The 20,861-nt window shown below is 50.7% G+C and overlaps 3 protein-coding genes across 6 annotated transcripts in view; 2 read left to right on the top strand and 1 right to left on the bottom strand.

Annotated features, from left to right (window-relative positions):
• TRIP4 (thyroid hormone receptor interactor 4) overlaps positions 1-6,685 on the bottom strand; it is a 31,548-nt gene extending 24,863 nt beyond the window's left edge. For both annotated transcript variants that reach the window (XM_086757528.1, XM_086757527.1), the window contains exons 1-5: positions 6,590-6,685; positions 5,747-5,913; positions 5,392-5,528; positions 2,083-2,316; positions 1,151-1,229 (exon numbers count right to left, since the gene is read on the bottom strand). In XM_086757528.1, coding sequence (XP_086613654.1) covers positions 1,151-1,229; positions 2,083-2,316; positions 5,392-5,528; positions 5,747-5,913; positions 6,590-6,675 — 703 coding nt within the window. In that variant the 5' untranslated portion in view covers positions 6,676-6,685. The remainder of the gene's footprint in view (positions 1-1,150; positions 1,230-2,082; positions 2,317-5,391; positions 5,529-5,746; positions 5,914-6,589) is intronic.
• A 1,743-nt stretch (positions 6,686-8,428) lies between these two features.
• On the top strand, positions 8,429-11,003 carry PCLAF (PCNA clamp associated factor). Its single transcript, XM_086757529.1, has 4 exons — positions 8,429-8,511; positions 8,589-8,666; positions 8,741-8,894; positions 10,576-11,003. Exons 1-4 carry the CDS (start codon positions 8,472-8,474, stop codon positions 10,631-10,633), a joined length of 330 nt encoding a protein of 109 aa, XP_086613655.1. The 5' UTR covers positions 8,429-8,471; the 3' UTR covers positions 10,634-11,003.
• Positions 11,004-16,466: 5,463 nt separating this feature from the next.
• CSNK1G1 (casein kinase 1 gamma 1) overlaps positions 16,467-20,861 on the top strand; it is a 113,059-nt gene continuing 108,664 nt past the window's right edge. For all 3 annotated transcript variants that reach the window (XM_086757707.1, XM_086757708.1, XM_086757710.1), the window contains exon 1: positions 16,467-16,602. The gene's annotated coding sequence lies outside the window, so the exon portion shown is untranslated. The remainder of the gene's footprint in view (positions 16,603-20,861) is intronic.

Raw genomic sequence — 20,861 nt, forward strand, 5'->3', positions numbered from 1 at the left:
AACAAACCAGTGTATTTCACAGAAGACATCACGCAGGCTAACGCCTTTACTTCAGGGAAACAAAAAAGCCTCTATGTCCCTGTCATTGCCAATCCACTTTTTTCACTCCCAAGACAAACAGCTTCCACATTTCAGCTTTCATCGACACAGACAATGCGCAAAGCAAGACCTGGCCGGGGCAGAAGGGAAGGTTGATAAAATGGGTAAGAAAAGGGGATCCTGAAGTCCATCAGGATGTCTACAGGAAGGTTAAAAACAGACCAACTCTGTGATCAGCTGTTACTCTCTAGGACTGACAGGACCTCCTGCCACCTCAGCAGCTCTAAAGAGAAGTTGACACTGAGACCCAGGGTAAATATTTCCCCAGTTCTTCAGCAAAGTGTATTTTTCAACCAAGAACACTGTGACCTTGGCTATGTTTCAGCTAAACTCAGACAAACATCCCCATAATGCACAGGTCTTTGCTGGGAGACCGGGTATTGTTTCCTCTTGCTTTCCTTGGCTCTGCTCCTATTTTTAGCTCCCAAGATAAGTGTTAGACAAGAAGAGTCATTAGAAAATATTAACCATCACCTCTCTAGACCCAGCAAATAAGATAGCAGCACTTCATCTTCCACAACACACATTCCACGTGAGACTTATCCTAATTTCCAAGGACTGCTACAACGATCCAGTTCATGTGATTGATTCAGGAATGCCTAACAAGCAGCCTTGGGGCCGCTGGCTAAGGACACTATACACTGCCATTTGACACTCACAGTTTTTACCTCTGTTGAAGGCCACAAATGCTGCCGAGTGCTTGCACAAGGAGCCAGCTTCCCAGCACCCTCTTAATGCCCACCACAGACACCGTGCAGCAGTGAGGACAAGTGGCTCAGTGAAGTCTGAAGCACATAAAGTTCACAAACCATCCTGGCAATTTACATCCCAGAGAAACATTCAGGTGTCAGCTCCTGGGAAAGAATTAGAACTTGCCAGCTATTCTCTAAAATCTGGATGAATGGATCTAGATAACTTACGCACCAGGGCACAGGCACACTCATTCCTATACAACATCAAGGCAACCGTAGCAGAGTGAGGAAGAGGAGGGCGCCTGCTGTTGTACAGCTGACTGGATTAACTGTATTACAGGTATGTAATTGCTACTGACCTGCCATGAGCTTCTTCAGCAACTTTTGGCTCTTGTTTGAGTCCCGTTGAAGAATATCCTGCTCTTCTTTAGTGCACACCTAAGGAAAAAAAAAGAAAACAAAGACTTAGGAAGGACATCACATGCTTGACCAACTTCCGAGCCTTGGACAACAGCTCAGGGTAAGCTGTTTAAAATGGCCAAGATACTCCACCCCTCCTTCCCTTCAGTGTTATTTATATGGTGAGAATTCCGAAAGCTCGTTCTTCACTAAAAGCAACCCATGAGAAATGTACAGCTTGCTCTTTCTTGGTTCTGTGGGTGAGCACACTGCTAGGTAATCTTAAAGGATGAGAACAACGCTTAACACAGAGGTCTGCTCTCTTGGTTGGTCATTTGGAGTTAAACAGACCTTTTAAAATAGGAACTGATCTGATTTAAAACATCTTCTTCTTCCAACCAATGTTTTCCTCTCCTCCTTTCTCCAATAGGTGCCCTTTCAACCAAACTCAGGGTGTAACACGTATCCCAAATGAGGCACAGAGCGCAAGTGCTGAAGAAAAGTCAGTACACTGGCCACAGCAACATCTCCTGCCCCTTACAGGCCTAACAGGGCTGTGCCTAGGATGGGGCTGGACACCTGCAGTGCACAGGACAGCCACAGGAGACTGTCATAAATCAGGCAAGCTCCAAAATAATGTAAATTATGAGGGAAACCTCTCTGATATGGCACAGCACAAAAGAAACACAAGTGACTTAAAGCCACAACAGTTCTCCTTCCCCTAGAAGGAGACAGTACAGGTTCTTTCTGGCATAGCTTTAGATCTCGGAGAACTTTCCTAGAGGAGCTTTGATCAGAGAGGAGAGGTTAATTCAGCTGCATGCCACTCCAAAGCCCTGAGCAAACGACATCACGTTTAAGTACGGCAATTAAAAACCACCTCATTACTAACCAGAGCACCACAGAACAAGCAGGGTCCGGAGCCCTCCTGCTCGCAGACGATGCGCCCGCACACCAAGCAGTTGTTGATGAGCTTGTGCTTCTGGCCCAGGCACTCGCAGGCGTGACGCCCAGGGATGAGAACGGCCAGCTTGTCTTGCCCCTCCTTGGTATACAGGCTGACATATTTTGTCTTCTTCTTAGCAGAATTGCTACTGCTGCTGACTCCATGGCTGTTCTCCTGTGCCTGAGAAGCAAAAAAAAATAAACAACCAAACTGTATTCACACTGCAATACCAGCAGCAAAGAGAAAGCACTGACCCTTGAACAGGCTGGGGAGACTCAGACAAGTGTTATTCTGACTAATTGGAATGAAACTTGGACCAGGCCCCAGATTCAACAGAAACACAAGCTTAAGCCTGCCAGAAAAGGGCCAAGGAATCTAAACAAAGCAAGGACACCAGGATACTGCTGAGCCACTTGATGCCTCTGAAAGCTAAAACTGCTTGGGTCTAGGTGGCAGGTGTGCTGTCAGTCGTCTGGATCTGCAACATCAGCCCACGGCTATTGAACAGCTTCAAACAGCAGCTCAGCCACTCCCAGTTTTATTTTCAAGGGCTATTTAGATTAGAGCAACACCCTGTGTGTAACTACGAAGTCCCGTGTGTGCCTAGCCCTAGAAAAAGAGCTGCTGGTGGCAGCAGGTCCTCTTCATTCACAGCCAGTTCACCATCCAGCACTTTTAAAATTTTCTACCCGGCACAGATACCCGAGCAGAGATTTTACATGCACTGCATGTTCAAGTATTCAGCTGTAGTGTAAATTCTTCTCCTCATTCGTGACTTGGTGTCAGTGACTCTGTGATCCGCCTCTCTGAGTTTCAATCCGAGACTGCATATCTAAGCTTTCGGTCAGGCCAAAGTAGAGAAACCCTAATCAGAAACAAAGCAAGATGTTTTAGATGATGGCTGGATTAAAAATCTAACAGTGGAATTCTCGATTTTTCTCTCTCGGACCCTACACCTTGATCAAAGAAACAAAGGGTTTTTCCTCCACCTGACATCTCCCACAGGTACCAGCTGAGAAGGGAATTGTTGAGAAGGTAATTGTAGGAATTAATTACAGCACAGAAATCGTTCCAGAGGAACAGAACAAAGGCAACTGCTACCATTTCTCTGGCAGCAGTCACAACCAGATGCTTTGAGAAGTCAGCACAATACACTCCAGGCACAAATCTGTCTTGTAACACGAGATGAGGCTGGTTTCAACCACGAATGCTGGCCATGGCCAAGGAAAACGAGGACTTATTACCTTTATCTACTCCAGCTACCAGCACTCCAACATAAATGCACTCTCTGGCCTTTAGTTGTCCTATCTGTGATACACTTGAAAATCCTCTTGCAGCTTTTCTTTGCCTCTCCTCTCCACAGTCTCTCTCAACAATAGAGAAGAGGATTTCTCAGAAGCACTTTCCCAGGAAACCTGCTTTTATTCACCACACAACTCGCTTTCTCTGCTCGCTGTAAGCTAGAGGATCGCTCTCACTCCCTGACCCACACCTCAGCTAGCACTGCTTCTGCATCCCACGTCCTCCTGCGCTGCTTTTCTCAGCGACAACGCCATGCTGTGGCATTAGGACGCCTCTTGTCTTGACTCTTTTTACCGGCTCTCAACAGCAGCAGGCTACTGGTTTAGTGACAAGTGGACATAGTGTTTCCAGTCTCCCCGGTTCCAGCCAACTGCCAGATCCAAACACTACTGTTAGAAAAAAAAAGAAAAAAAAAAAAAAACCCAACCAACCCAGATAAAGCAAACTTTCATAGAGCTTTCTCAGTTTTCTTTTTAATTAGAAGATAACTACACGGAAATGGAACACCACTGTCCATTTTTAACCCCCAGTTCAAAAAATGTGGTTTTTTTTATCTTTCAAACAAATACTTTTACAACCTTTTTAAGCATTTGCAGCTTCCCTGCTACAAAAGCCTCAACTGAAAAACATAACTTTAAGTTCCACCATTTATTTAGATGTTTTCCTTACCTTCAGGATTTTGATGTTGCTCAGGCAGGCTTGCACCTCGATAAATCCTTGAATTTAATTCTGAGAGGTGCAACGTGCTCAGTGTTTACAGCTGAAGGACTGCAAGTCCAAAGTTACAATCCAGGGGTGCTGCACACCCACATGCTTACTTCTGTGGAGCACGCTCTTGTGCCCAGACAGCGACAGAGCAATCTGCTGTATTTGATGGAACCTGGCACCGCAGTCGTACAGCTGGATCCGTACCTCAGAAAGGAGCCTGGGCTCCCAGCAAGCAGCTCCGAGTCAAAACCCACATTAGAAATTAAATCCAGAAATTCAGCCTAGGTAATTACAACAACAAAGCTTGCCATATTTGATGTGCAGAGCGTGGGAATGGTTCTGCTGAACAGAAAGCAAGTCTGCTGCAAAAAGACAGTTAACTGTCACAGAGAAAGGCAACTGCTGCTTGTGCGGGTTGAAAATAGCAGTTTCCTGGTTTTTAGTGTTTCTATGCTCTTATTTTGCAGTTTCTTTCATTGCAGCTCAGACTGTTTATGAACACTGCAAAAAAAAAGTCTCCACAAAATCGAACAAGATCTCAATCTCAGCACTAAAGGTGTAGGAGTGGAAGGCACTCACTACAGCTCTGATTCCTCTACCTAGCTCCCTAAAGCAGCCTGAAATATTTCAGTTGCCAATTAAAGCTTTAATTGCTCTTTACCCAAGTGCAACTAGGAAGTTTTAAATACAGCAAGAAGGAAAGTCCTGTCCATTTGGTGGCTTCTGTAATTCCTCAACCTTCACACCTCCACTTTAAAAAAAATACCTTTTATTCCTAATTACAGCAGCTACTTCCATCGTCCGCTCTCTCCTCCAGGTTTCTGTGAGAGGGAGTAAAATCCATTTTGCCAGAATCGCTCCCTGATGATGGTTTTACTCTCTGTTATAGACGCAAACATACACAATCTTTTTTCCCACCCTCATATGATTTGCCCCGCCGCAGTGAAAGACTCCTGGACACACACACAGGGTACGAGCACAGCCTGTCCAAATCCGTGGTCAGCTTTGAACAGTCAATGCACAGGAACAGCAGCCCCTCTTGTTGCAACTGGGTGGACACACAACTCATGGACAGTGCACTTGCAGCCTGCAGCCCTCGCCTATCCCAACAGCTGCCCAATTATTTGCTCAGGTTATAGCAGTGTTCGTTAGTGTTCGTTATTACCTTTCCCCGTGACCCAGGCTCAAAGCGTGGCCCCAGCACCCAGTGACGCACAGCCTGCCCCACGTACCAGACACACTCACCTTGGCCAGGTCAAGGGGGGTTTTTACTTCCTCTACGTGTGCACTTGGCTCAGCGTACGCAGGTGTCTCCTGCTTGTTCCTCCCTTTACGTTTACCCTTTTTTGCGTGGTCCCCAGCCCGAGGCACTTCTGCAGTCTCTGGAAGAGTGCGTAAGCACAAAGAAAGGCTGGGTAACTACCAGTAAAAGAAAGATGTGCTCAAACTCTTTCTTGGTGAATGAAAGTGAGCTTTACACTGTCATGCCATACAGAAAAATGACCAGTCACAGGCATTCGTGGCATGTAATTGTTTATAAACAGAATAATTGAGACAAACTTATTTAAAACTTGAATTCTTTCCTCCTCGTACCACTTACCATCCTTTTTCCGATACGCTGGCAAAGACTCAGATGGCAGTTGGGAGGACTTCCGCCACCTGGCAAGCAGTTCTTCTACAAACAAACTCTTCTTCCCATCGGTCCCCTGAATGAGGTCAACTACGTACTCCCGGATCTCGTCTTCATTTGTTATGGACAAGATGTACCTGCAAGGGCATGGGATGGAGAAAAATGGGGAACGGGGCCTTTGTTCTGAGGAAACCAACAGTTTAATCGCACACATACGCAATTTATCTCCCCTCTTCGGATCAGGTTTCTGCAGAGACCATGGTAAGGAATGGGTTTATGAGCCAAATTTTGACCTGGGTGCTTTGGGAAATCTTTGTGACATTTTGAGACAGACACTTGGGGAAATCCCTTGTGGCCGTTTGACAGGAAAAAAATGGAAGATAAATTATCTTTCTTCCTGTGTTCCAGCACAGAGTGACATCCCCCTTGACCCTTCTGCCAAACACTAAAAAAAAATCCACCCTGAGACTCCAGCTCCCACTGAGTCTCGTAAAAAGTCTAACCATAAACCAAGCAGCTCCTGCTTAAACACAAGGACACAGCAGCGTGCCCCTCCTCACCCACTCACATGGACCCCGCACCCCTCCCCACCACCTCCCACCCCCCAGTCCCCTCATGGGGCACCCACGCAGGACACAAATCCCCCAGTTCCCCGAAAGCGGCTCTGAAAACACCATTTTCCCTCTGTGTTGGCCGAGGGGGCCCCGAAGGCGACGCGAGGCGCCACAGTGGTCTGTCACAGCGGGCCGGAGGGTAGGGACCCGCCAGGCCCCGGCGGAGAGCGCGGCTCGCCCGTGGCTCCTGCCCGCTCACCTCACGACCTCCTCGCCCACGTCCAGCCCGAAGTCCCCTCGCAGGTGCTGGACGCACCAGGCCAGGAGCTGGCTGGGCGCCGCCATCTTCCGCGCTGGGGAAGGGAAACAGCGCCGCACCGCCCCAACACCTTCCCCAACCCCCCCGGGAACGCGGCCGCGGCGCGACCGTTCCGGGCCCCGGCCCCGGCTCTCCCCGCGGGGATACCCGCACCCCACCCCGGGGCTGACGGCGAGCGACTGCGGCCCTTGTCCCCCCCTCGCTGCTGAGGAGATGGGGCAGGGATAGGAGCAGAGGGTGGGGGACAGACAGCAGCCCCTGCCCTCGCTGAGACGCCTCCCCCCGGCCTGGCTGGGCCTGGCAGGACGGGGGGAGCGGGGGGCCCGGCGGGGTACAGGGAAGGTGCCCCGAGGTGCCGGCTGGCTCCCGCCGGTGCGAGCGGCCTCCTCCTGCCCTGCCCGAAAGGAAGGGCCGAGGGTTGCGTTGGGACAGGGCTGGCTGTGATCTCGCTGTGGGGGTGACCGCAGCGCCTTTCCCTCTGCAAACAGGGTGGGGGATTCCTTCCCCGAAGCGCTGGCTGCACCCTCATCTCTAGGTGCGCTCTGAACGCCCCGCAAACCTGCTCTTACCTGCGGACTACTGACCGAGGAGCTTTTCTCGCCCACAGACAGATTCGCCGTGTCCCAGGATCGCTCACCGCCAGCCCCGCGCACTTGTGCCGCTGAAACCCACTCCCTTCCCTTGGCTCCCAGTTGGGAAACATCTGCGGAGCCAGTTCTTCTCTTGCTTAGAAAAACGCTGAAGGGAAAGGGCAGAAGCGGTGTAAGTTTGCATTAAAAATAAAGGCAGCTCACCGTTCTACACAGGCTTGCAGGGAGATGAGGGAATGTTTAGGGTTAGGCCTAGGGTGTCACAGTCCACTCTTTAAAACATAAAAAATAACCCACATCCCAAGCAGAGTAACAACAAAGTATTCTTAGCTCACGTTTCACGTGTGCCAGCACCACAAAGTAGAAGGGAATGGAGAATTATGCTGTCATTTAAAAAAAAAATCCATCCCTAAAAGCCTGGCTAAGCAAACACACGCTAGGACGAACATTAAAAGGCAAAGGGAGCAAGAACCGCTGGAAAGGGAGGGAACGCATTTGGCACCGACATTCGGTGAGGCACCGGACACACCGGAGGAGGACAGCGCGATTTCTTAGGAAAAACCAGCGCCGGCTGGGGATCGGAGAGCGAGGTTCCTCGCCTCTGGTCCCGGCAGCTGCCAGACTGAAGCAGAGTGAGACCCTCACACCGCGTTCGCAGCTGCCGCGGGGGAGCCCGGCACCGGGGAGACCGAGATTTAACGTGTCCCAGCTGAAATTGGGGTGCCTGGCCCTCCTCCCCATGCGCTGCTCAGCGCCGTCTCTGCAGGGCGAGGCTTCACTCACAGGGGAGCTCCAGGCTGCCTGCAGGCAGCAGAGGACCTGGACAGCCCTTCGGCACCGCCCGTCCCCCGACGGGCCACCACTCCTCCCCCCCGCCCGGTACCGCTCAGGGCGAGTGCCAGGTGGGGACCGGCCCCCGCAGCGGGGAGCGAGCCGCCGGCAGCCAGAGCCCCGCCGCCGCGGAGGGGAGGCCCGGGACCCCCGAGCGCCGCCCCGTTCCCGAAGTTGGGGGGAGAAGCTGCGGCGGAGGCCGCGGCTGCCGGCAGCCGGTGGCAGCGGCGGGGGAGCGGCCCCGAGGGGTCCGGGCTGGCGGGAACGGGCTGGGCGGAGCCGCCCGCCGCGCCTCGCCGAGGGGCGGGGCCTCGCCGCTCCGGCGCGCTGCCATTGGCGGGCGCTGGCCAATAGCTTTTCCCCGCGGGCAGCGGTGGCTCCCGCGTGGCGCTGGGGCCGGGATGGTGCGGACCAAGGCGGGCGGCGGGGCCTACCGCAAAGGTGCGGGGCGGGAGGGGGGAGACACGGCAGGAGGGCTCACCGCGCCGCCGCCGCTCAACGCGCCATTCTCCCTGCAGTACTGGCCGCCCGGGCCCCTCGGAAGGTGCTGGGCTCCAGCAGCCCCATCGCGGGACCGTTACCGGCCGCCAAGAGAGGTGAGAGCGGGGCTCCCCCCCCCTACCCCGCGCCCTCCCCGCCCGTGCGGGGCTGACGGCCGCTGTCCCCGCAGGCGAGGGCCGCCGTGTGGGGGGGAACCCGGTGTGCGTGAGGCCCGTCCCCGTCTGGCAGAGAGGCATCGGCGAGTTCCTGCGGCTGCAGAAGGAGAACCGGGACCCCGGCGGAGAGGCGGCGGGGAGCAGCGGCGCGGGGCCGGCCCCCAGAAAGTAGGTGTGGGCCCCGCGGGGCTGGGGGAGGCAGCCCCCCGTCTGTGTCCCCTCAGCCCCGGCCCCCCCAGGCTGCCGGGGGCGTTCTCAGGAGCGGGTTTAATGGCGGGTTTCCCCGCAGCCGCGGGAGCAGCCGCGCGGGGCCCCAGGAACAGGAACGGCGGCCGGGCGGGGCCGGAGGGGGGTGCGGCGGCCTCGCACCCGGGGCGGGCGGGCAGGGCCGGGCCTGTCAGGGGGCGGAAGGTGCTCCCGAGCGGGTTTTGTATGCTTCAGCAGTTTTGGGGGTCGGCTGTAGCCCAGCTTTTGGGACGCGGGGCTTGAATTTAGTGTTCACTTCCTTAAAAAAAAAAAAAAACAAAACTATTTGAAGAGCAACAGAGCTAAAACCACCTGCAGAGCGGCAGCGAGGCACGCAGCTGCCATGGCCGCGTCTAGCGCGCCGCGGCGATACTCTGAACCTGGTGTCAGTCTTGTCAGTGTGGTCTGCGGGGTGACACTGAACAGCAAAATCCCGGGCGCTCTGAAACAACACCGAGAGCGGCGTGCCTGGTGCCTGCGGGAGGGCTGCGAGAGCGCCCGTGGGTGAAACAAACTGTGTCTGAAACAAACTGTGTCTGTTTTTTCCTCCGCGGGTGCTTTGACACTGCTTTATTTGTGAAGGGGCAAGCGACCGCTGAAAAGTTGACGTGTCTGTTAACCTTCGTGTCCTGGTTGAAATAAAGTTTCTGAGCAAAGTCTGGTAAAAAAAGTCTGTCTCCACTGACCTTGTGGGGATTTTCTAAAAGTGGATGCAGTTGTTGGTAGTTTAGGCAAATTCTCTGTGCTCTGACAGGCTTCGTTTGCATACGGACCAGAGCGATGTGACTCTCTGTGGCTGTCAGCTCTGTTTCAGAAAAGCTTTGGAGACTGCTAGCAACTTCTGTACGTCAGAAATTGAACTGCTTTAACCAGCTGACGCTTCAAAGATTAACTTGTAGGCTGCACTGCTGACTAAAAAGGTGTGAAACGCTGTCTTACAGACGCTCTGTTCTCAATTGGCAAGGGATTTTTGTCACCAACTATAGACAATCCTGAACTGTCTGGGAGGCCCCTGTAAGAATGAGTCCTGAAGTGTCTTGAAGGACAAGCAAAGTCTTTGAAATGCACCCTACCTCTTAGAGAAACTAAAGACGCGTGCTGTAGTTCTACAAAAGTTTCGTTTCTTCCATTTGAAATTTGTTTGGCTGAGTAAGGCCCAGATGGTGATAACACTGCAGAGCACACAGTGTCACCACCTAAAACAACATACAGCTTCCCAGTGTGTTCTGGAAGAAGCAAGAGCTGTACTCACTGAACTGCACAACTTTTTTTAAGTCACACGGGTAAGTTAGTCAGGTTGAAACTCAAGCATGAAAGAGGAGTTAAATTTTCAGCTTCCTAGAAATGGTGTGGCAGCTGCGTGTGGCCCTCTGCACTGAAGTAGGCTTTCCCATTTGAAAGGCAGGTGTGTGCTGCTTCATTTGGGCTTCTAGCACTTAGGGTGAAGGAGCTTGTATGGGTCCTAATGTCTCAAGGGCAGTCTAGGGCTAATTGAAGTCATTTGAGTCACTCAGCCTCTAACAAAAGGGCTTTGTACACTGTAGCCTTTCAAACAGAGTTGGTTGAGTTCTGTTAACTCTTGAATCGGTAACGCTTCTTACAGAGCTCGGCCCCTGCCACCAGACCCTGCAGAAGATGGGGAGTCCTCTGAAGAAGAGTAGACATGATCTGAACCTGACTGTAATGATAAACCACGCGTCTCCAGCTGTTTGTATATTTGTATAGTTTTTATAGAGTGTGTTATGGCTTATATTCTGCTGTTGTACAGAACTAAAAGTATGACAGACTGCAGGAACATTGTGGCAAAATTCTGGTGAATTTTGTATGTGCTTTTTGAAGCTTAGCATTCAGTATAACTCAGTTTTAGTTTTTATCTTGGTTTCCTTGAGTTCCTCAGTGACTCCTGCGTACCGTGCGGCTTTTATCTTTTGGTTGCCTTGTGCTTGCCTGAGACTTGAATGATTGTGCGTGTTCTCTTTTTAGAAAGCAGATCCTCAGTTTTCTAATACACTGAAGCATTCAGAAAATACATCTGTGTCATGTCTTTATTGGAGTGAAAACTGTTAATGGTGACCTTTGTCTGAAGACAGGAAAGCTGGATTTTAAAAGACACCGGTGATGTGGATTGCTATAATTTAAGAGGTGAAGTTTAATTAAAACAGACTGGGTTGTTCTAGTGAATCAAAACCCTGAAAGCCTGAGAGGCAATAAACTGCTGAAAATAAATAAAACTTGCTACCATGAAGGGCCTGAGGCTGTAACACAGCTTTCGGGGTACTTTATGTGAAAGAGTGAGTGGAGTCTTGTAGAAGAGAAGCAGTGGGTCTTACTCTCAGGGGTTCTGCTTCTGCTCTTCCTTAGAAGCACCACAAATTATCTGAGTATGGTTGAGGTGATTAAAAGGTTAGTGTTTGCGTGTGAGGAGAAGGTAGTGGCAGCTGTAGCTGGTCAGCCTGGTGTATTTGTCATGGGGAAAGTAGTTAGCACTGTTTGAAAGCCTCTTCCTAAAAACTTGGTGAATAACAAGGAGTGTTGTTACAGAAAAGCAGTTAAAGGTGTTTCGATGAGAAGAAGCAAGTGAAGATTTCTCTTTAGCAGAATTTTTTTAAAAGATTTTTATAAGTTAAGGGCAATAAGCTTGTGATAACGTGCTGTAAAACTACAGACTACTTTGTCGTGATGTCACACAGAATAACAAAAAAACTTGCTTTCTGCTGATTTTTTTTAGCGAATGGAAGCACAGTGCCAGCGAGGTAACAACCGACCAGCTGCTCTGTAAGCAGCTGCGTAAGATCTTATCGGCGTTCCCCGTCGCAAACAGTTTGGTACCTGCGTCACACAGGAAATGGGTCAGCCAGCGCTCTGAGAGCTGGGGTTTTCCTTCTTGGTGCAGAGCAGCCAGGAAGATCTTCATGAGCTGGGTAAATTTGCTCGTTATCTCAGCCCTTCTGGCAAGGGACAGAAATACTTCCTTAGCCTGGGAGAAGTCCTGCTGGTGTGGCTGAGGGCTCGTTTATGTGAAGATATGGGCTGGCACAGTTCAGATGCTTGCACTTAACGAGATCTGGGGCAGGCATTCCCAAACTGGCAATCGCAGCTACGGCTGAGCGGTGCCCGTGCTGCTTCCCATCCTGCGGCTACGGAGGCACCGCGGGCGGCTCTTCTCTCTGCCATTTCACCTGCCAGACGAGCTGTAGGCCTCCATCGCGGTTTCTCCTTTAAAGCTGCCTGGGAGCCAGCAAAAAAACATTGTGCTCTTATCAGATCTGCGTGTCACCGGCATCGACTCCTGTGCTGATTGTGTTTAGCAGCTGCGAGCTGGGAAAGGGAGAAGGTCTAAGAGCTACTTTTGACGAAATTAAACCAGGGCTGTTCTCCCAGGCCCACGGTCAAGGAACAACACTGGTGCAGACTTTAACAAACAAGCTCTAGATCGCTCTGACTGCCAAGTCATTAAAAAGTTAAAATCTGTTGGAGCAGGAACATGACATGCTGTGGGAGGATGGGATGAGAAGAGCACGCACAAAAGCAGCTCAGGATAAATAGTTGCCTACGTGATACATGTCTACTCTACCATAAAATCTCATAAAAGAGCAAAACTCAGTATTAAAGAGCAGCTAAAATTGGGTTTGCTTCTAATAAAAATAAATATGCTCATTCACAGGTAAAAGAAAACCCTAATTTGTACATCAGGAACTGCAATCTTAAAGCTAAGGCTCAATTTTTTTTTTCATTAAATAGCAGTTTAGTGCTGTTGACCCAGCACTGACCAATTTATTAATTTCAATTTATTAACACACTTACAAACATCCACTTTAAAAAAAAAAAAAAGTACCCAGAGCTGACAATAGATGTCAGCAGCATCTCCAGCTGCTGAACTTGGCTGTGTCAGTGACCAGGGCAACACTCATTTTGCCTTCTTCCAAAATATTTATTTAGGTAATGTGTGAGGAGTGTGTAAGGGTATGGATGAGAGACTGAAATCGCTCATTAATTCCTGAGAGGCAGTGTTATTTCACCAGGTAATGGTTTCCCCAGAAAAATGGCACCACCAAAATCACCCACTGTTTCACCGTGGCTTGCTCAAACCCTGCGCTGGAGGAGCAGGGATGGGCAGTGAGGGGAACCTGCTTCCCCAAACTGATTTATTTTTTTCCCCATCTCCAGCCCATGGAGTTTTCTGCAGATAGGTCAAATTGTTTTCCTGACTTTGAGAACATCACAGCCCTGAGAGCATTAATGAACGTTAAACTGCCCTGAACAGCCTCTGCTGGGACCCCCACCCATGCCTGAAATGTCCCCGAGCTCCTTTTGACTCAGGCTGGGGCACCTGGACCTTTCCTGGGGGATGCTGGATGGACTGATGTTGCGAGCAGTTCGTTGCTGGTCCTGGCTCTTTGATGGCTCTTGGTCTGTCAAGCCAACCCAGGCTGGCAGAAGCAGGGTTTCTCCCCACGGAATGGCCAAAGGCCCCTTCTGCATGTGTCTTCTAGTAGGTGCTCCAAAAACAACTGCAAAACCAGGGTGTTTAGGAGAGGAGCTAGTAGCATTTAGAAGATAAGAAATCCTAAGGGTCTAATATGTTGAATTTCAAATCTTAGGGGGCAAAATTTTCTTTGTCTGGCCAAGTGAGTGCCAGGGTGGAGCTTGTCCTTCTCCATCCCCGTAGCCTAAGGCGTGCAGGGTTATTTGCTTTCCCCCCTTCAAGTAACGTGGAATAATCACAAAGTCCTGCTGCTTCAGAGCGTTTTCAAGCTTTTCTTGGTGGAGTGCTTCTGTCCTCACGTCCAGAACAGGACAGACCGAACATTTCTGTTGAATCTGACTAGGCTGGGCTGGAAGGATCTCCTCCGCTTCTCCCGATGGGATGAGGCCATCCCCCGGCTCCCACAGCCAGGATGTGCAGGGGGGCAGGTGTTCGGCGGGGAGAGCAGATGTCCCTGGCTCCGGGACGCAGCCAGAGGGGAGGGGGGAAAGGGCTGTCAGCTGTCAGGCTGCGCGTTCTCACCCCGCCATGGGAAATCCAATGCGAAACCCTGGGGACCTCACCCCCCCAGGTGAGGAGTTTTCATCTCTTTCTGACTTTCAAGGCTTTTCCTAAAAAAAACGCTGTTACCAGACTGTGCTGCCCTGTGCCACGTACAATGTCCACTTAATACTGTTGGCTTTTTTACTTCCCACTCCTTGAAATAAAGCCTCCCTGCTGCAGATGCTGCCGTTTTGAGTTCAGATGCTGCCTGCTTAAGCTAAGGGAGTTACACAGGACACTCTCTCGCAGAGGAGCACTGTTAATTTCAGTAAATGCCAAGCCTGTTAATGTATATTCCTGCTCTGCATTGAATGCTTACAGGGGCCATTTCCATCGAGAGAGAGGAGGATGAGACCCTGATATCTCGATGAGACCCTGATATCTCCTCACTCTGCATGGTTACTCCTCTGCTCTCATGTTCCTGTCAAAAAATGCTCTTTGATCTTTGTTTTTTCTTTGACTTTTTTTTTTTCTCTCACTTAGAGCCAGCGTTACACAGAAGGATACAAGCTCTCTTTGCGCTTGTCCGGTGAGGTTCCCCCCTGCCCACGCTGCTCCGGCGCTTGTGCCGGGGTAGTGCCTCCCTGTGCCTGATTCTGAACAGGGGCTTCATTGTCCTTCCCGCTGCCACGCACAAAGGGGCATTGTCCTGCCCACCAACTCCCGCCAGCCGCCCTGCCGCAACGAGCCGGTTCATCCCAACTGGAGACGCTGCAGCAGTTTCAAGAATAAAAGCAGGACGTTTCCTTTCCGTTAATAGTAAGGCGCTCAGGAATCGGGCTGGCTTCTCACCTGTCTTGGTTGAGGATGAGGAGCTGAGTGTTGGCTGCTAAAACTTCCGGTGGGGTGGTCCTAACCCACCCAAAACGGTTTTGGATCAGCTGGGAGCTCCGTTCACCCCCACTCGTCTTTCAACAGGCAGGCCTGTATTCTGATAAACTCCCAGGGTGTTATCACAGGGCTAACGAGAATCCGCATGTTTAATGTAACTTGCCAAAAGAATTACTCGGACTAAAATTGTTTGATGACAACAGTTTTTCAGAACTAAGATACTCCTTGGGAGCTCCTGGATGGTTCAGAGCAGAAATGGGGAGAATTCAGATGATAGTACAATTTCTGTACCATTTTGAAGTACGCAAAATGCAAACAGGGATGTGGCTGCCCCTGAGCCCCATGGGGATGCATGTCCTGCCCCAGAAAATCAGGTGCTGCGGTGAAGCCGTACCATTTTCTCCTTGTGGCACTTAAAAAATGGGAGTGCTGACACTTAACGTCATAAAAGTGCTTTATCCCCAGTGCCTCTTCCTTTTATCAAATATGGGGTGATGCTAATTTTTTTTTTCATTAGTAATATGACAAAAGAGACAAAAAGTGCAAAATAAGCTCGTCCCGGAGCAGAGGTGCAGGATAGTGTCAGATACGACAGTGCCAGGACAGGCTGTTTAGGTGGCTGGATGGATGAAGACATTTTATTTTTTTATACTACCACTGATTTAAAAGATCAAATATTGTAACCGAATCACCAGATTGTGAGTATATATTGAAAGAAAGAGTAAGCAAAAAAGCTAAAGTGAAATATTAGCAAATTTTGGTAAAACTGGGCTTTATTTTCAGCTTAATTGTGGCCCTGGGGGGAAATTTACAAGCCCGGCCTCGGGAATACAGGTTGTGGGGAAAATATATAATTTTAGCACCTAAATTCTGGATCTAAACAAATTTTCCAGGTGATTTTTCCAAATTAACCCATTTTTGGCAGGGCCACGTGCTGACAAGCTCTGACTGGGTGGCCCGTTAACAAGTTTGCCCGCGGGCTCGGGGGCTGGCAAGCCACAGGCAGAGGACGAAGGATTTCCTCCTGGTGTTTTTTAACCATTTTCAAGACTTATTGCAATTTAAAATATTCATCTGGAAAATGTCAAGTTCTTCATCGGAAGCGGCCCGAGAGCGTTTGGGTGACAACCTGTGGTGGGTTTCTGCTGCTGTTCTGTCACGTTTCCTCGGTGGCTGCTGAAAGTTGGGAAATGATGAGCTTTCAGCGCTTTTCAGCCCTTGTCGCAAGCACCTCCCGGGGGTGCTGCAGGCGGCGGAGATTCGAGGCAACGATTACTTCACCACCCCGTTCAAGCTCCCTAACGGATCCCCCAGCTCTCTGTGGGTATTTTTCCCATTTTAGGGCCAGGTTTTCCTCTCTCACAGACGCGGTGGCTTTTCGCAGGGCGGAAGGAATGGGAGGAACCGGGTTCGCGGCGAGGGGGGGTGCTGAGCCCCGTGGGGCCGCAGGTTCCCCCCCCCCACGCCCCCGCCGAGGCCTGCCCGCTGCCGCCCCGGGCGCCACTTCCGCATAGCAACGGAACGCGGTTGCTAAGGCCGACCCGCCGGCGCGGCGCCCCGGAAGCGGTTACGGCCGATACGGGCGCGCCGTTGCCATAGGGCGGTGCTCGCGGCGGGGCGGGGCCAAGGCGATGAGCGCTTCCGGGTCGGGGCCCTCCCCGTCGAGCGCGGCGGAGGGAGGAGCCGCGGCGGGGCGCGGGGAGAGCAGCGGCGGGGCCCGGCCCGGCCCAGCTCAGCCCAGCGCGGGGAGCCCAGCGCCGCCGGAGCCAGGTACGAGCGCGGGGGGCGGCGAGGGGGCCGCCGTGGCTGCGGGGGCGATCGCTTGGTTCCGCGGCGCGGCCCGGCCGCCTTCCCGGGGCCGCGCCTGGCGCGGCGGCGGAGGAGGCTCCGCGGGGCTCCCCGTTTCAGCCCTCCCCGGGGCGAGGCGTGGAGGGCGGGGAGTGGTCGCGGTTCTGCCGACCCCCGAGGAGGCACGGGGGCTGGGGCGTGGAGCGGCCCGGGGGGAGACCGGGGCTGGGGGCTCCCCTGGAACGGCCCGAGGGAGTCCGGCTGCCGGGCGAGCTGGGCTCCCAGAGGCGCCGGGGTTTGGTCTCGCCTCGCCCCGCGGCGGACGTGAGGGGAACCGGCCTGGTGAGGGGTGCGGTGACCCCGTGGCTTTCTCCCCTGCGAGTCGGCTGTCGTTGGCTGACCGAGCAGATGGGGGGACTGGGGAGGGGTGGGCGCACGTGGAGGGGTGCGTGTGGGCAAGCGTCTCTGGTGGGCTGTAGCCCCGAGCCCAGCCGGGAGCGTGGGGCAGGGCACCTGCCAAGGAGGGGCTGTGGGTGCTTGGGAGCTCGATCTACACCTGGTCGTGGCCCCAGCTCTGAGGGGAACAAAGCGAGTTGTGTACGGCCTCTTTGTGTGAAGAAGTTGAATATTCCCCCTTATCTGTGAAACTTGGATGTGTGCTGTTCGACACGGTATGAAGCTTTCAGTGCTGGGGTTTATTTTCTTGTCCAAATTGCTCATGGGATTGTCATCTTCCCTTCCTAATCCATTTCACCACTGGTGACTGTCCTCTCCTCTCCAGCCTTCTCAACGGTGATGGAAGTGTTGTGTATCGAGTCCAAGCTCGCGGTCAGTCCTTAATATCTGCTCCCTGCTGTGTCCTGACTCCATGTGAGGCTTTCCACCTTCCCCTTTGGTGTTACCGGGCTCATAGTGGCCTGGCTGTCACCGGGTGTGATCTCAGACTTGATTTTTTTTTTTTTTTTTTTTTTTTAATCAGTGACCTAATGCATATGTGTAACCAGCTTGTGCTGCCACTCCCCAAGTTCTTCAGGACTTACCTTTTCCTTCTCTCGGCTCCCTAGCTCCTGGCTGTGATTTACCTAAATAAACCATCTTCTCTACATCCCCAGTTTAATGCTCTGTTGGTAATTCCGTCTCTGCCAGCCTGCTGGGAGAGGACGATGGGTGAGCTGAGAAGCATGAGCTTTGTTCCCGTTGCAAAGTTCTTATCAAATATTAGTAGCGCTTTCCCACAGTCGCATTCCAAAAAATACAAAGAGCGCCTTTGAGGTACGAGTTTGGGGAGATTGCTTTCTTCAGGCTGCAAAAGCCATGGGGGATTCCTCACTGCTTGCCAGTTGCTGAAGTTTTGGAAGTGTTGCCTAGGCAGTGAAACACTACTGATAGGAGAATTTGGGTTTTATGACGTGGCTGTTGTAGAGAGATGCACAAAGCAGTGTTCTCTATTTGGAGCTGGAGATGCTGCCAATGATAAATATCAGCAAGGGTTCTTGTACGGGGAAGGTGACTGCGAGCAAGGCGTGATCAGATAAGAAAGGAATTTAAATATCAGTGTGTAGCGAAAAAAAAAAATCTTAGTAGAAAAAAAAAAACTGATATACTTGGAAAGCGTGGAGGATCATGGTGAGAACTGGCCAGGCAAATCGCTGTTCTCCATATTGAAGTTCCGGCTGCTGGTGTGGTGGTACCCTGGCAGCTGATATTGCAACCTTCTGGCAAAAATATTGCTGACTCAAATGAAATTTTAGACTACACTTATGCCTTGCATAAGTACCTAGCCTTTGTTTAGATGTAAGTATTTCTTGAAACGTTGCCTGCCCTGAAATTGCTTTTTCTGAACTCAGCAAAGCGTCCAGCTGGTGCCTTTTTTTTTATTTTTTAAGAGCTTTTGGGCTGTGAGAAAGACAAGGCGCAACTCTCTGCTTTACTCTGCAAGTCTACAGCAGCATATTTTCAACTGCTGGCCTGAAGTCCTGCTGGTTTAGGCCAATTTGGGCTTCTTGCTGTGTTTTTCATGTGGAAAGTTCTTCTATTATCCGCTGGACACGACAACTGGAAACTTGCACCTGATTCTCATGATATTTGCAGCCAGTATGCACCTATCTGCGTTTGTACCGGTGTTGGCTCTTATAAAAACAGCTCTTCTCTCCATTGGTGCTTTCAAAAAGCACTCAACTCTTGGCTTCTTATTTTCAAACCGTGCACACCAGCCTTGTAGTTGCTCTTTCTCAGGTTCTCTGTCAATCTCTTCCATGCGTGTATTTGCTTAAAGCTAATCCCTGAACATCGCTGACCGGTGCAGGGCACAGCGTGGCAGGGGAGATCTCTCTGGGATGCTGTGCGGTGCCCGCAGGTAATTTCTTTGTGTGTCTGTGACTCACAGGTCCCAGTGACAAGCTGATACCCTGTGTGTGTGTCTCTTTTTGCTTCAGTTAAAGAGCTTTCCAGTTCATAGTAACATTTCTTGCGACGTCTTAAGTCTATAACCTTGCCTCATTCCAGTCCATCTGTGTTACTCTTCCATAAGAGTTTTTATGCTGTTCCCTATTCTCTGTTTGACAACAATTTGACTTTCTATGTCAAAGCCGCTAATGGAAGATGTTCTGGTGGGATTGATTGAGCAGGCAGGTTCACAGAGCTCTGTTGTGAGAAGGGTTGCTATCTGGATGAGACTGTAAGTGCAACCTAGTCTGCAGCCACTTGCTGCCTTCCTTTCACCAGGATTGCCCCCCTTTTTTGTGGTTTGTAAACTGATTTCCAGCTCTTCTGAGGCAATCAGTTACTGCATGTTTTCAGGTTAACAGATGAAACCCTGTGTAATGCCTTAAAAAGTGCTGCCAGATGAGACCAGGAATCCATCTGGCCCAGTATCCTGCTCACTAGTAACCAGCAGCAGATGCCTGGGGAGGGGAGTCCACAAATACAGCTGGTCTAATCCGGGGAAGTATTGCTTTATTTTTACCTTTCCCACAGTTTGTGACCTCCCTCAACCGTGTGTAGTAATATTTGAATCTAGTAACCTTCAGAGTTCTCTTTCACAGGTTTATCCGCTCGCTTTGAACCGTCGTGATGTTCGCTGGCTTGCATAGAGAGTCACAATGCTGGACACTAAGTGTGTAGGCTGCTTGTTTTCCGTTTCTTCCTCGTCTGTAGGCCATGTAACAAGAGCTGCAGATGTCCAAAAAAACTAGCAAGAAACAAATTCAGAAGAAATTCAAGGCTCTGCTGTAGCCCTGGTGTCCTATTCCCGAGTGTTGGCTTGAGTTCAGTCTGTCATATTTTTTTTAAGCTGAAGTTAGGGTGGTTGTTCCTGACGTGCTGTGCTTTGAATTTTATCACCCACTCGTATCACGAGATTTTACTGCAATTCCTTAGAGTCATTGCTCTTATTTACTGATCATGTTGAATTATTCAGAGTAGCAAACGTTGTCGTCTTAGTTCTGCCTTCTCTTCCGTGGCTCAACGTAATTGAGCAGAGCAGAATGCTTTGGTGAGTCCCGTCTGCTACAAAACTGACCAGTGATGCCTTTCTTCCCCCTTCATTATCTTTTTTTTTTAACCAGTTCTTTACGTATGTGAAGGACTTTTCCTTTTATCCTGTAGCAGTTTCATTCTCTGAAGAGCTTTGAAGGATCTTGTCATGTAGTATGCTTGGATTTTTTTTCAATGAAGTGTATCAGCTGCCTTTTCCTTGTTCATGTGCTCTGCCTCCTGCAAAAGAAAAAAGACAGACAACTCCTGAGACATTACTTCATTTCATAAAATATAATTAGCCCTGCGTCCATTTAGCCCGTTCTTTACGACAACTCTGATTTGTCCAGCATGGCTGCCTGGGTTGTGGTTGCTCAGATGTCTCTGAATCCCTCTGTAAAAGCTGCTGCAAGTGTCTTTCAGGTACCTGGTGCAGCTTTAACCGAGAAACTATGCAGGGAACTTCCACCCTCCTGGGTGCCTTGCTGTGTAAAGTGAGGTTGTTGCTGGCGCCTTGTCTTCCAAGTAGTCCCTTGCCACTTGGAGCCTTATTTGCTGGGCTGGCTTTACTGGGGTCAAGCAGGGAGAGTAGAGATGGCCAAGCTCAACACGTTGGGTGTGAAACACAATTTGAACTTTTGGGAGACATTGTCTAGTAATTGTTTAACCCAGTAATAAATTGTGGGACTTATTTCCTTGGTTTTTTTTAATACTAAAACCGTACTAATTTTTGTTTAGTTTCCTTCTTGAACATTTAGCCTTGCTGT

The sequence above is a fragment of the Chlamydotis macqueenii genome, chromosome 12 (genome assembly GCF_036417535.1).
Source record: "Chlamydotis macqueenii isolate bChlMac1 chromosome 12, bChlMac1.mat, whole genome shotgun sequence".
NCBI classification, from domain to species: domain Eukaryota; kingdom Metazoa; phylum Chordata; class Aves; order Otidiformes; family Otididae; genus Chlamydotis; species Chlamydotis macqueenii.

Bases quoted from the DNA above. Each gene is read 5' to 3' on its own strand.
- PCLAF (XM_086757529.1), top strand. From the start codon at position 8,472: ATGGTGCGGACCAAGGCGGGCGGCGGGGCCTACCGCAAAG. The intron at 8,512-8,588 runs GTGCGGGGCGGG...TTCTCCCTGCAG, and splicing joins CGGCGGGGCCTACCGCAAAG to TACTGGCCGCCCGGGCCCCT. The intron at 8,895-10,575 runs GTAGGTGTGGGC...CGCTTCTTACAG, and splicing joins GCGGGGCCGGCCCCCAGAAA to AGCTCGGCCCCTGCCACCAG.